The 15,726-nt window shown below is 45.4% G+C and overlaps 1 protein-coding gene across 1 annotated transcript in view; it reads right to left on the reverse strand.

Moving 5' to 3' along the window:
* Positions 1-10,593: 10,593 nt before the first annotated feature.
* Positions 10,594-15,726, reverse strand: part of TMEM260 (transmembrane protein 260) — a 101,031-nt gene continuing 95,898 nt past the window's right edge. The window contains exon 16 of the mRNA XM_077918699.1: positions 10,594-10,941. Coding sequence (XP_077774825.1) covers positions 10,924-10,941 — 18 coding nt within the window. The 3' untranslated portion in view covers positions 10,594-10,923. The remainder of the gene's footprint in view (positions 10,942-15,726) is intronic.

Genomic DNA, 15,726 nt, shown 5'->3' on the forward strand with positions numbered 1-15,726 from the left:
TCAGCTGGTGCAAAACACTATGGCTAGATTGTTGATGGGGACACACTAATGCCAGCCCATAACTCTGTTGCATGCCCTGGCTACCTGTATGTTCCCAGGCCAAGTTCTTCTATTCATTTACAAGGCTGCTAACCATTGTGGTCCAGGATACCTTGAGGACAACTTGATTCCTTATATCCCTGCCAGATCACTAAGATCTTTGGGGGAGACTCTGTTGGTGGTCACCCATGGCTCAGAAGCCCCAGATCACATCAACCAGCTGCAGCTGTGCATTCACTATTGTGGCCCCCAACTCCCTCCTGCCTGAAATATGGCAGGTTCTCTTGCTGTTGAACTTCAGGCACCCCGTTTAAGAACAATTCAGCAGGGATTTTAAGTTGGCATTTCTTGTTCAAATTGTTTTCTCTTGTGCAGAAACCAGCAGCGTTAAGCAGCACGTTAAGTTGTCGAAATAAATTAATACTAGTAAACCCCTATTCGGAAAACCTACAGAAATCTAATTGAAAAAGCAGAACGAGACAGATGCTAAAAGACAGATGGGAGCATCTCACAAGAGCCCAAAGTGAGTCTAGTGAACCAAGTTAAATTTCTAGTTCTCAGACGCGGCTGTTTCGGTTTGTACAATTCATCGATCTTTCAGGGGTAGATTCCCTCCCCACATTTTATATTGCTGGTTATGCCCCATGGCTGCTGTTATGTGTGTGGATCTTCAGCATATTTGAGGGGAGGAAGGAGAGAGCCAGGGATGGAGGTCAGGAGGGATGGAGCAAGGAGCAAAACTGTGGGCTGAACCCACTAATCAGAAATTAATCAGAATTGTGCCCTGTAAATAAAAGGAAGTGTTCAGCACTGATAGCATTGTTGTAGACATTCTACATCCATCTCTTTATTCAGGCAAGGTGGTCAGGTGATTTTCTTCACAATAAGTCACTTGTGTCTGGGATGCTATTTCGCTGAGACATTTAATTAAATGATCCCAAACCTTCTATTGAGATACTGTACTATTATGGTTAATCAGTTGACGAATCAATTGATCGGTTCTAAGCTAGGCAGAAAATGACATCCAACCGGGCAGGGGAGGGGGAGGGGGTGGAACAACCCAACCCTTTATCTGCTTGACTGTCCCAGAAAGGAGGAAGACTTGTAACCTGAAATGGCCTCTGTTTTTGCAGCTGGAAAAAAAGAGAGAAGCAAGGTAGATAAAGTGCCGTCTCATCATCGGCCGTTGAAGCAAGGGATGTCCACTTGAGTACAGTGGAAGTTGAAGACACTCAAACTCAGGACGCAAGGGAGAAACGGGCTAAGAGGAAGGCACGCTAGGCAAATCCACACCATGATCAACTCCTGCCCGGAAACCCATGTCCCCACTGTGGAAGGACGTGTGGATCCAGAATTGGCCTCCACAGTCACTTACGGACTCATTGTTAAAACCGTGTTTATGGAAGACAATCTTACTCGGCTACAAGTGATCACCAAAGAAGAAGAAGGAAAAGAAAGCAAAGAAATGAATGGTCCCTTTGTACCAGCATTATATAAGGGCCTGGTATAATGGAATAGAGAAATCTTGTTGTTGTTGTTGTTTAGTCGTGTCCGACTCTTCGTGACCCTTTGGACCAGAGCACGCCAGGCACTCCTGTCTTCCACTGCCTCCCGCAGTTTGGTCAAACTCATGCTTGTAGCTTCAAGAACACTGTCCAACCATCTCATCCTCCGTCGTCCCCTTCTCCTTCATCCCAGCATCAGGGTTTTTTCCAGGGAGTCTTCTCTTCTCATGAGGTGGCCAAAGTATTGGAGCCTGAGCTTCACGATCTGTCCTTCCAGTGAGCCCTCAGGGCTGATTTCCTTCAGAATGGAGAGGTTTGATCTTCTTGCAGTCCATGGGACTCTCCAGAGTCTCCTCCAGCACCAGAATTCAAAAGCATCAGTTCTTCGGCGATCAGCCTTCTTTATGGTCCAGCTCTCACTTCCATACATCACTACTGGGAAACTTCAATGAATTGGCTTCAGTTAATTGAACTGCATCTAGCCCATTGCCGTCTTCCAAGCACTGGATGAAGTTTGTCGTGGTAGGAGCAGTGGAAGGTCAGGCTTTGGACTGGGCCTATACATTCCCTGCCATTTCCCAGCAGTGATCTTCTGTCCTAGGGAAATCGCTTCTGTGTGCTGGCAAAATCTCTCCTTAAATACACAGCTCAAGTCCTTATTAGCTAGGCACAAGAAGTGGAGAGAGAGAGAGAGAGAGAGAGAGAGAGAGAGAGAGAGAGGCAATAAAGCAGGGAGCTGTTTAGCAATTATTCTAAGACAATCAGCCTTCTTGGCGTATCTTGAACTCTCTTCAAGATATAAATCTGAAACTCGTGCTGCCCTCTTCATGAGACTCAAACGCATGTGAATCTTGGAAGTGACTCTTGGCCGGCTGATATTTTTATTCACCTCACACTCCCAGGAGCTCACTGACTGGAATTCAATAGAAACTGTTCTCTGTGTGAAAGTAATTTCAGAAAGTAATCTAGTTTATGGAAATGAAAGGCATCAAAACACAGGGCCAAAAAAAAGAAGAAGGGAGGGGGAGCCCACTGTTTTTGTAGAAGTGTTCCGGCTTCAAATATTTGACATGGAAATTTATCTAATCCCTCTGGGGCACGCAGGTTTCACAAGTGTTAACGTCTTTCGAAATGAATTTCACAAATGTTTATTTGGGATTCCCGGGCATACAAATAATTGAGAATATCAAGGCACCTCGCGGAATCAGCTTTAATGATAGAGATCTCGGCGGGTTAAAGGGTATGAATTTTAATCGGGGAGGAGGGGAAGTGTGATTCCCCCCCCACACACACACACACGCCAATTGTTCAACATGAACACGGAGGGTAAATATGTCTTGGCACTTCTGAGTCCCAGCTGCCATTTTACTCCAGTACTTCAAGATGAGACCGGCGCATTTGTCACATTTTAGGAAAGGGGGCAGGCTGCAGACAGGTCTGGTCTAGCTCACGGTGGGAAGAGCACATTAAGAAAGCGTTGACAGAAAGGCAGAAAAGGGATCCGTGTGCTGAAGAGAGAAAGAGAGGCAGTCTTTCTTGGGATTAGGGCTGTAAGACAGCGTCCTTCCCCATTCTGCCCAGTATCTATCACATGCAGGAGTGCTTCCATTCTGCTGCATTTCACCCTTCCACTGAAAACCACATAATTCATCTCTCTGTCTGCTGCGGCAAAATAACATAACTAACCCAATTAATTAGGACGCGGGTGGCGCTGTGGGTTAAACCACAGAGCCTAGGGCTTGCCGATCACAAGGTCGGCAGTTTGAATCCCCGCGACAGGGTGAGCTCCCGTTGCTCAGTCCCTGCTCCTGCCAATCTAGCAGTTCGAAAGCATGTCAAAGTGCAAGTAGATAAATAGGTACCACTCCAGCGGGAAGGTAAACGGCATTTCCGTGTGCTGCTCTGGTTCGCCAGAAGCGGCTTAGTCATGCTGGCCACATGACCCGGAAGCTGTACGCTGGCTCCCTCGGCCAGTAAAGTGAGATGAGCGCCGCAACCCCAGAGTTGTCTGCGACTGGACCTAATGGTGAGGGGTCCCTTTATCTTTACCTTTACCTAACCCAATTAATTAGAGAAATTACATTGTCATTACATTATTGCACCCCATCCATTTCAATGCAAACTGAATGCAATGCAAATTGAGTGGGGAGGAGTAGCAAAGCCTCCGAGAAAAGAACTGTTTTGTCCCACAATAAAAAGTGCACTGGCTGCTTCCCGTTTTATTTTATTGTGTTTCCTGTGTGTGAAGCCGTTGCTGACAGCCACATTCAGATAGACAGGCGACTGTGCAAGTACAGAAGTAGATAAAAAGGGCACCTGTCACTCCCAGGATTATTTTATATAAAAATCCCCACCCATCTTCCTTTGGGTCCAGCATCAATTCCCCAGGCTGAGCCACCTGCCCCCAGCCCAATTTCTGCTAAGGCCTGGAGCTCACATCTCCGAACTCATCCCTGCGACATCTGGGGCCGGCTGCCGGCCTGAGACACTCCCCTCTCATTACCAGAGCCAGCAGGGAATACAAGACCCCTGTTTCCCTTCACTCTCCCTTTATGAATGGGTTGTCGGGGCGGGAGAAACACTTGATGGGCAGGCAGGGGAGGCAGGAAGAGGAGGCGTCCCACCCAGAGCATCATTTTCTCAATGGAGGGATGAAAAGGCCCGCAGGCTGCTATTCATCCCGACTCTTGTCTCGTCCCCTCCCCATTCTTTAGGGCTGCCATTCCAGCTGTTATTGCTGTCTAACCCCGCTGACCTCTGGTGTGTCCTCAACCATGGGAGGAACTCGGCCGAGGGAGAGGGGGTCTGCTCCCCCTACCGTTTCAACGCCAGTCTTATTTGCCACCCATTGACTCGGCTGCCCAGGGTTCTGCCCTGACCCACATGGGTGCCCAGCCAATCTGTGAAGCCTGGTTGCAACCGTGGTGGATGGGTTGATGTGTGTGTGTGTGGGGGGGGGGGTAAATCTATTTGCTTATTTAAAGGTACAGTGGTACCTCAGGTTACATACGCTTCAGGTTACAGACTCTGCTAACCCAGAAATAGTGCTTCAGGTTAAGAACTTTCCTTCAGGATGAGAACAGAAATCGTGCTCCGGCGGAACGGCGGCAGCAGGAGGCACCATTAGCTAAAGTGATGCTTCAGGTTAAGAACAGTTTCAGGTTAAGAACAGACCTCCAGAACGAATTAAGTACCTAACCCGAGGTACCACTGTAAAGGTAAAGGGCCCCCCTGACCATTAGGTCCAGTCGTGGCCAACTCTGGGGTTGCAGCGCTCATCTCGCTTTATTGGCCGAGGGAGCTGGTGTACAGCTTTCGGGTCATGTGGCCAGCATGACTAAGCCCGTTTCTTGCGATCCAGAGCAGCGCACAGAAATGCTGTTTACCTTCCCGCCGGAGCGGTACCTATTTATCTACTTGCACTTTGACGTGCTTTCAAACTGCTGGGTTGGCAGCAGCAGGGATCGAGCAACGAGAGCTCACCCCATCGCGGGGATTCGAACCGCCGACCTTCTGATCAGCAAGTCAGTGGTTTAGACCACAGCGCCACTCACGTCCCTATTTGCTTATTTACATGTGCACAAATCTCCCTTTGTGTACTTTGTGTCTCAAGGAGATTCACCAGTGTTGAAGCAATGATTCTTCAACATCAATTCCGTTGGACTGGTCATGTTGTGCAGATGCCTGATGATTGTCTTCCAAAGCAACTGCTCTATTCCAAACTTAAAAATGGAAAACGTACGGCTGGTGGTCAACAAAAGAGGTTTAAAGACTCTCTCAAAGCAAATCTAAAAAACTTGTAGTATAAACACCAACAATTGGGAAACACTTGCCTGCAAGCGCTCCAATTGGAGGACAGCCTTGACCAAAGGTGTCATGGGCTTTGAAGACACTCGAACTCAGAACGCAAGGGAGAAATGTGCTAGGAGGAAGGCATGCTTGGCAAATCCACACGGTGATCAACTCCTGCCCGGAAACCAGTGTCCCCACTGTGGAAGGAGGTGTGGATACAGAATTGGCATCCACAGTCACATGGACTCACTGTTAAGACAGTGTTTGTGGAAGACAATCTTACTCAGCCACAAGTGATCGCCAAAGAGAGAAGAGAGACAAATGTACCGTAACCCACCCCCCCCCCCCACTATTAAAGAGTGAACTCCATCTTTGGACTGGCAAGCTCCTGTGACAGCTGGGTCCATCTAGCTTACTATCTGTGAACCACCCTGAGACCTGCGGGCATAGGATGGTATACAAATTTTAATAATAATAATAATAATAATAATAATAATAATAATAGGTCCACACTGATGGGCAGCAGTTCTCAGACCTACCTGGAGAAACCAGGGATTGAACATGGAGCCTTCTGCATACAAAGAAGATACTTTACCACTGAGCTAGGGTTCTTCTCTTGCATGGAAGGGTTGCATACCTTGTCTGGGGGCTGGGCTGGGGGGCTGGGGGCAGGGCAGGGGCTGGAGAAGGTCAGGAGACCCTCTAGGGAAATAGCATGGGTAGGTTCTGATCTCTCAGCACCAGCTCTTCCTAGCCGTGGTGGAATACCTGATCCAAGGCCACAGGGAATTCAATTCAGGGGCCTTATTTCCCTCTTTTAACATTTCGACATTATCATTGTTTTTTTGTTTTTCCCCCAAAGCAATATTTTAACTCCAAAGTTCACCTGCTAATCCTTAAAGCTGCTGAGACACCAGAATCAATAGGATGGGATTTTGCAATTCTCATTATTGTTATGTATTGTTCTTGCTGAGCATTCTGTATTAATATTTATAAATGCTTGGGAAGTCATATATATGAAATTTATATGAATAGAAATGAGATGGGGGGGGGCGGCTTCCTTCCTACAGAGAACTATTGTATCCAATATACTTGATTACCTTTTTGGACAATGGCAAGGGAATGAAATGATTTGCTAAACAATCCACTTGATGCTGAACTGGGAATGTGTTTGGGTGCGGAGGAAATGAATCAAAAAGCTTCAGGTAGGTTGATATGATAAGTAGAGACCTGTAGCCCAGTTAGGGTGACTATGTATGCACCACCCAAAACAAAGGCAAGGCACATTTTCATAACATTTAGATATGCTAATTTCTGCGAACTGATTTCTGTAATTTAACTGGGTGGGGATCTCACCCTACTGGGGAGCAAGACTCTGCTCAGGAGATCTGTGTGTGCCTTCTCAGCCTGTAGTTCAGGTGGTCACAAGTTGATCGGCAACTTGAATAGCTCCTGCGCGGCTCTAATAGTAGTAGTAGTAGTAGTAATAATAACAATAATTTATTTATACCCCGCCCTTCCCGGTTCAAAAACCGGGCTCAGGGCGGCTAACAACAAATTTAAAACACTTTAAAACACTTAATTATAAAAGCAGCGTAAAATACAGTGTAAAAACATGAATAACAATAAAAATCAAAAATCAGTTCGATAATCCCCAGGGCTAGCTGGCTGAATCGGTCCTACTTGGGCCAGCGAGGAGGCCAGGGGAGAATTAGCTGTGGGGTCTCAGAGCGGGTAATCTTCATAAAAGGGAAGAGAAGGGAAATAAAAGATCAGGCTGAATTCAAATTAAAGGCCAGGCGGAATAGCTCTGTCTTACAGGACTGACAGAAGGAGGTTAAATCCTGAAGGGCCCTAGTCTTATGGGACAAAGCATTCCACCAGGACGGAGCCATCACTAAAAAGGCCCTGGCCCTGGTGGAGGATAGTCTGACTTCCTTAGGGCCCGGGACCTCTAAACTATGGTTATTCATGGACCTTAGGGTCTTCTGCGGGGCAGACAATGAGAGTCGGTCCCATAAATGCGACGGCCCTAAGCCATGGTTATTTCTATTTATATATCAGACTTGGACCAGGCAGCGCTTCATATAGAGAACTGTCCTCAGTAAAGTGGAATATAGGACAAGCCTGCAGATGCACAGAAAAATCACCCGAACTACCATCCCCGTCACATCAGTTTGGCTGCCTTCTGCCACAATAACACCAACCAAGAGATTAAACAGTAGGGCTGTGTCCCAGATATGGCCGGATCCTGCACTCAGGGGCAGATTTGGGTAATATTTCATAACATGGCACCCTGCATGGCAAGGCAAAAGATTAGATCTTATCAGTTATGGATCTTTTCAATGTTTCACCCCCTCAGCTTGGCACCTTATGTGGCAGAACCGCCCACACTGCCCTAAATCCTGCGCTGCATTTTCAGATCAACTCAGGATTTGGCCAGATCAGGTTAAGGCAGGCCCAGATCCCCCTAGGTCAGATTGTGTCCAATCTGGTGCCCTCCATATATTCTTGAACTATTGTTGTTGTTGCTGTTTAGTCGTTTAGTCGTGTCCGACTCTTCGTGACCCCATGGACCAGAGCACGTCAGGCACTCCTGTCTTCCACTGCCTCCCGCAGTTTGGTCAAACTCATGCTGGTAGCCTCGAGAACACTGTCCAACCATCTCGTCCTCTGTCGTCCCCTTCTCCTTGTGATCTTTCCCAACATCAGGGTCTTTTCCAGGGAGTCTTCTCTTCTCATGAGGTGGCCAAAGTCTTGGAGTCTCAGCTTCAGGATCTGTCCTTCCAGTGAGCACTCAGGGCTGATTGCCTTAAGAATGGATACGTTTGATCTTCTTGCAGTCCATGGGACTCTCAATAGTCTCCTCCAGCACCATAATTCAAAAGCATCAATTCTTCGGCGATCAGCCTTCTTTATGGTCCAGCTTTCACTTCCATACATCTTGAACTATAATTCCCATCAATCCCAGTCATTGGGCATTTTGGCTGCAGGTGATGGGAATGGGATTCTGACAGCATTCGGAAGACACCAGTATTGCCTAGCCTGGCCAATGCAGTTTGCATGAACAAATCGAAATACTTACTGCTGCATTTTGTTGATTCTGGCTTCTGTTACCCACCCCAAGCCTTTGGGGGTGGGAGGGCTACCAATCTAAACAAATAAATCCCGAGCCACCTAAGCCTATGTGGAACGATGGCCTCTTTATGAATATCTGGAAAGCGACCAAGTCCTTTCCATTGCGGCTACTTCTGCAAATAAATAATAATTAGAAAAGAGATTGAATTTCTGCCGCGAGCACCTTCGCAGTACATGCAAGAAAGAGAATACCTGAATAGTTTAAGCAATAACACACAAGATGGGCTTCGTTTTACAGTTTTGCCGCCACCGCAGGGGCTGCTAATCTGAAATGATTTTATCCGGAGGAAAATGGGGTTTACCAATGGCTTTGGCCAAGAGCCCGCGATAGCAAATGCCACTCCTCTGGATGGCGGAACAACAAAAGGGGCGGTGGAATTAACTGCCCAAGTGTGTTTTTGTTCTCTTCCATCAACACATTTCCCGTGTTGTCCCTTTTTTTCAGAGGGAAAATTATATAAAACAAAGAAAACACTCTAAAGGAGCTCTTCGTGTCCAGGCTACTTATTTGTTGGGCATACGGCGGCATCGTCAAAGTGATGTTTTCTTTTTCCCCAAACCTTTGTGCTTTTCTCCTCTGGTTCAGCGCAGGTAGAGCTTTCCTGCTCACTGAGTCAGAAAACTGGGTAATCAAACCTGGTGTCCTGCCCTGAAGCACTAACCAATACCTGATACTTTAAGCACATTCGTTTCCCAATAACAGCGCCCAGTGATGAGGTCTCTCAGTGGGAGCATCGGTTTACCCCCTGAAGCCAAGGGGCTTGATTGCCTTCATTATCGGACTTTGGCGAACTGCAAAAACATTGTTCCTGGCCACCAATGAACCCAGCCCTGCTTTCAAGCCAAATCATCCTCGTTTTGTCTTGAAAGCTGAGTTGTATTGGCTTTCGAGGTGGAGATAACGGACACTCAAATTTTGGCAACATCGTGCAATAAACTTTTTTAAAAAAATAATAATGTTTATTTTGTGGGCGAGGGAGGATTAGCTGTGCTGGAATTCTAAATGGATATTCAACTTGTAAACTGCATCATTAAATATATATATATCTCAACCCACCCTATTCCCTTTATGACATCAAAGCTGGAAAAAAACTACTTTGGAAAGAGAGCGTCATGCCCAATACTTTTTTCTTTTGGCTGTGGTGATCTTCGTTTTCGTGTGTGAGTGGGGTGGGTGGGTGTTTTGGATCAGGTTAGCCATATTGATTTGTATGCTGTTTGTGGATTATTGTCATTGTCTTGTTGGGCTGTGTAAAGGCGTCTTCTTCTGTTTGTCTCCGTGTCAGTTTCAGTTTATTGGTTAATTTTTCTAGTAGGGCTATTTCCCATACTATTTGGTACCACTGGTCCATGCTTACTCCTGACAGGTCTCTCCAGTGTCTGGTTATGGTGTTTCTGGCTGCTGAAAGTAGGTGGGTTATGAGTGCTTTGTAGTGTAAATGGGCATTGTTGTCTTGGAAGATGTTTAGTAGGACCAATTCTGGGGTGATGTCTAATACTTGCTTAGTTATTTTACATATTTCTCGTGTGGCTGTTGTCCAGAATAGTTGGGTTTGGGGGCACTCCCACCACATGTGGAGGTATGTGCCTGTGGAGGTGCACCCTCTCCAGCATTTTGGTGAGGTTCCTGGGCGTATTAGCGCTAGTTTCCTTGGTGTTAGGTACCACCTGTAGGTGAGTTTCAGAGTGAGTTCTTTTCTTTTCGTTGATATGGATTTAAAGGGGGGTTTAGACCACATTCTGGTCCATTGAGTGGGATTAATCTCATAGCCTATGTCATTCTCCCATTATTTTTTGATTGCGACTAGGGGGTTTGTGGGATTTTGGAGTAGCATTTTGTATATTGCGGATACCGTCCCTTTACCGTTTCCCTTTGTTGTTAGGAGGAGGTTTTCGAAGGTTGTCAGGGGCTTACACACAGATGTGCTTGGGACAAAGTAGGCTTTGAAATGCTAATATTTAAGAGTTGGTATGTACAGGCAAACACTCTCCACATGGTAGCACCTGACACCACCTCCTTCTTTTTAAAAATATTTTTATTAGTTTTTTAACATATCATTTTCAAGAATAATTAAACATACCTTTATATCTAATACAATTTTTTCATGCCTTCCATCAATCACATCTGAAAATTTTCCAATCTTTTCACTTAATTTACATTTCTTACTTTCACTATTACATTTAAGTCTCATAACTAATATCTCTCTTCTTTCTCTTCCTTACAATATTTCATATATTTCTCCTTACAAAACTTCTTCTAGTCCTACTAGCCTAATTTGTTGATTACAGTTGCTCTTCAAATAATTCGTATATTTCTTCCAATCTTCTATAAATCTCTGGTCCCACAGGTTTCGAATCCTTCCTGTCATTTTATCCAATTCTGCATAGTCCATTAGTTTTGTCTGCCATTCTTCTTTCGTCGGTATTTCTTCTTGTTTCCATTTCTGGGCTAACAATACTCTTGCCGCTGTTGTTGCATATAGAAACAATTTAACATCTTGTCTGTTACTATCCTCACCTATAATACCAATTAAAAACATTTCTGGTTTTTAAAAAAATATTTCAACATAGGGATGCTGGTGGCGCTGTGGGTTAAACCACAGAGACTAGGACCTGCTGATAAGAAGGTCAGCGGTTCGAATCCCTGCGACAGGGTGAGCTCCCATTGCTCAGTCCCTGTTCCTTCGAAAACACATCAAAGTGCAAGTAGATAAATAGGTATCGCTTCAGCGGGAAGGTAAAGGGCATTTCCGTGCGCTGCTCTGGTTCGCCAGAAGCGGCTTAGTCATGCTGGCCACATGATCCGGAAGCTGTACGCCGGCTCCCTTGGCCAATAAAGCGAGATGAGCACCGCAACCCCAGAGTCGGTCACGACTGGACCTAATGGTCAGGGGTCCCTTTACCTTTACTATATTTCAACATCTTTTTCATCTCATTATATATCATTTCCCAGAAGTTTTTGACACCACCCTCCTTATGGGCACCCCAGTGCCTGAGCTTAGCATCGCACACACTTTTTATTCTTCCAGGACTTTTCCTGAGCTCCCTCCATGTCCCCCATGTCCTGGGACCTACTGACTCAGCTTAGGCCACTGCTACACTCAAACTAATAGTAGGGCTCGCCTTGGAAAACATCACGGTTTGAAACCATTGATAGCACCTGGTATTCTGGCTCTGTTCTTCTGATATCACCTTTCAAAATGGCTTTTGTTACTCTTTGAGAACCGTTACAGGTGAAAAACAGCATGCGATAAGAAATCTCCGTTGGAAAAATGAAACGCTCCCAGAGGTTACAGGTCGGCAGATACTCATGTTAGAATATCTACAATTAGCAAAACTGACGGGATCAGTTAGAGGAATATCGAAACGAAAAACAACTAGAGAATGGATAATATTTAAGAATCATGTAAAACTTTATTGCACAAATAACTCCACATTAGCAGAAATTGAGTGATATTTGGAAAGAAAAAGATCAAAGGAATGTATACAAAGCAGAAAGAAATGATATTATATAATGTAAACCTGTGTAAAAAAGAATGTTATATCAAACAGTATAATGCTAAGGATGGGAAGGATTGTGTCAATGAGTACTTTTACTATGGAAATAATTTTGTCTTTTTTATTTCTTTGTTTCTTATCTCTGCTACTACTTTATTTTTTATTTCTTTATAAATTTTCTATTTTTCTTTTTTAAAACCTGTTAAGAGATAGTACATAATGTTTGTATAGACATACACATTTTTGCTTTCGTAGATTTTCACGGGTACAGGAATGCAGGTTTTGGTGTCCTCGGGTGTCTTCCCGTGTAAAAGTTGGGGTGTCTAGGCGACGTTTCGACGAGGTCTCACTCGTCATCTTCAGGCTGGTGCTTTCGGCTTCTTGTTACTGGAACAGAGCAGGATCTCAGTGTTTGAGTTCCTATAAATACTGTTGAGGGGTGTGGTGTATAGCCTCCAATGTTCTGGGCAGAGAGGAAGTTCCCAGGCTAGTGTGCCTTTTCTTCTTTTGTTCCTTAATTGCTTGAGGGATATCTTGAGTGATTTCTTGAGTGATATCCTGAGTACCACTTAGGTGGGTCATTAGGTGTGGATTAGTTGCTAAAGCCTTTGTGTCTTGACCTCTTGAACTTTTTCTTGAGTTTTTCTGAGAAGATGGCTGTACTGCATTTAGTTGTGCTCTGGCTTGGCTTCGTGTATAGGGGCGAGCTGTGGTTTTGTGGCCTGTGCCAGCCAGATCTGTGTAGGGATTGCAGGGGGGTGCAGCATCCGGAGGTGCCACCATGGTTTGGCTACTGGATGGTGTCTGTAATTTATCTGTGGAGAGGGTCTGGGTTTGGGTCTGGTGTGGTTGATTGGTGATGGCGTTCTGTGTGCCTCTGGATCTGGTGTCAGTTTTTGTGGGGAGGGCTAATTTCCAGATGTCTGGCAAGCGGGATGTGTCGTCACGCTTGTTCATGTTGTGAGGGTGTTTCTCTATCTCGATGGCTTCCATGATTATTCTCTTGTGGTGATGTTCCATGTTAGAGAGCAATTTGGAATCTGCAAAATTAATTTCGTGTCCTGTTTCTTTCATGTGTTGGAAAAGAGAGGAAGTTTTTTCTTCTTTTTTGACGGCATTCTTGTGTTCTGCGATACGTGCATTTATTCGTCTGTTTGTTTGTCCAATGTACGTGGCTGGGCAGACTTTGCAGGGTATTTCATAGACCCCTTGGTTTTCCAACTGGATTTTATCCTTGGGGTTCCTGAGGATATTGGCTATTTTTTGGTTGGCGCAAAAGGCTGTTTTGATATTGTGTTTATGGAGGATTTTGCTAATTTTATCTGTAGTGCCCTTGATATAAGGAAGGAGGGCCATGCCATTGTTTTCTTCTGTGTCTTGGTTTTTGGGGGGTGTTTCTTTTTGGATTAGCTTCGTAACCCTGTTTTGCTGGTATCCATTGGCAATTAACACATTTGAGAGATTCTGTAACTCAGTTGTCAAGTGGTCTTTGTCAGCCAGGCGTTTGGTTCTGGAGATGAGGGTCTTGGCTACGGAGTTTATTTGTGCAGGGTGGTGGTGAGATTGTGCATGTAAGTAGCGGTTGGTGTGTGTTTTTTTCCGGTAGATAGTGTGTCCTAGGGAGCCATCAGGTTTTTTGTAGATTAGGACGTCAAGGAAGGGAAGTTGGTTGTTGGCTTCTATTTCCATAGTGAATTGTATTTTGGGGTGTAGGCTGTTGAGATGTGTGAGGAAGCTGTCCAGTTTTTCCTTCCCGTGTGGCCAAATTACAAAGGTGTCGTCAACATATCTGAGCCAAAGTTTGGGTTTGTGTTCTGACTTGTCTAAAGCATTGGTTTCAAAGTGTTCCATGTACAGGTTTGCGATGACCGGTGAGAGGGGGAGATCCCATAGGTGCTCCTTCTATCTGTTTGTATCTTTGTCCATTGTGGATGAAGTACGTGTTGGTTAGGCAGTGGTTGGTCAGGTCCAAGATGTATTCGGGGGGATTGTATTTGTTTTGAATGGCTGTCAAGGCTTCATTAATGGGCACTTGTGTGAAGAGAGATACAACATCGAAGCTCACAAGTAGGTCATTGGGATGTAGGTTTTGCTTCTTTATTGTTTCTATGAACTGGAAGGAGTTTGGAACGTGTGAAGAGATGGATTCTGCATAGGGCTGAAGTTGCTTGGCGAGAAATTTAGCGAGATTTTGTAGAGGTGAGCCTATGGGGCTGACTATAGGTCTGAGTGGTGTTCCTTCTTTGTGTATCTTGGGGAGGCCGTAGAGTTTGGGGCATCTGGATGATTTTTCTCTGGGGATGATTCTTAGCTGGATTTCTTCACTGATAGGAGAGGCTTTTATTTTGGATTTGGTGGTTTTTTCCAGATAGGTGGTGTCACAAAAACTGACACCAGATCCAGAGGCACACAGAACGCCATCACCAATCAACCACACCAGACCCAAACCCAGACCCTCTCCACAGATAAATTACAGACACCATCCAGTAGCCAAACCATGGTGGCACCTCCGGATGCTGCACCCCCCTGCAATCCCTACACAGATCTGGCTGGCACAGGCCACAAAACCACAGCTCGCCCCTATACACGAAGCCAAGCCAGAGCACAACTAAATGCAGTACAGCCATCTTCTCAGAAAAACTCTTCACAAAGTTCAAGAGGTCAAGACACAAAGGCTTTAGCAACTAATCCACACCTAATGACCCACCTAAGTGGTACTCAGGATATCACTCAAGAAATCACTCAAGATATCCCTCAAGCAATTAAGGAACAAAAGAAGAAAAGGCACACTAGCCTGGGAACTTCCTCTCTGCCCAGAACATTGGAGGCTATACACCACACCCCTCAACAGTATTTATAGGAACTCAAACACTGAGATCCTGCTCTGTTCCAGTAACAAGAAGCCGAAAGCACCGGCCTGAAGATGACGAGTGAGACCTCGTCGAAACGTCGCCTAGACACCCCAACTTTTACACGGGAAGACACCCGAGGACACCAAAACCTGCATTCCTGTACCCGTGAAAATCTACGAAAGCAAATATCTCACCTCTACGGGGAGGAAACCTTCCAGCTGACAAGAACCTACGAGAAACTAGAAATCCGAAGAGCCACCATCTTATGTGATCTCTTGTTCCTACGCAACTGCCGAGACAACTTAATTCCCACATGCTTCCAACTTAAATTCCACTCTAAAACCCCAGCTACCGAAAGGATCCTGAAACGAACTGAACTATCCCTAATCAGAAACGAACTACACAAGAAAAGATACCTACTAAACCAAACCAACAAAGATCTGCTCACTCTTCACCTCAAACTCTGTAACAAAATCCACCCTGCACTCTGGGACAAATGCAAACAACTAGCCGTCTGGAGAGCCGAAACGGAGACCTCACATAAGACAGACACACACACCAACAAACTCCACAAACTAGAGAAACGCCAGAAGCCCAGCCACCCTCCACAACAACCCATGAAACAAACAGTACATAACATATCAGACAGGATCCTCACCTCAACTGAAACCAAAGTACTCTCCAAAGGTTTCAACTTTGCAGTCGCCCCGAGACGCATCCCCACCGAAAACATCATATGCGGAGTCGAAGCTAGCCTAACCAAAATCAACCCAGATGAAGCCAATAAAATCAGACTTGAAGTCACCAACATCCTCTGCTCCAGCAAACCACCCAGAAGCAATTTACACAAAGAAGAACAGAAAGCACTCACCAACCTGAGGAAAGACAACAACATAATCATT

Source organism: Podarcis muralis, chromosome 1 (assembly GCF_964188315.1).
Source record: "Podarcis muralis chromosome 1, rPodMur119.hap1.1, whole genome shotgun sequence".
Lineage (NCBI taxonomy): Eukaryota > Metazoa > Chordata > Lepidosauria > Squamata > Lacertidae > Podarcis > Podarcis muralis.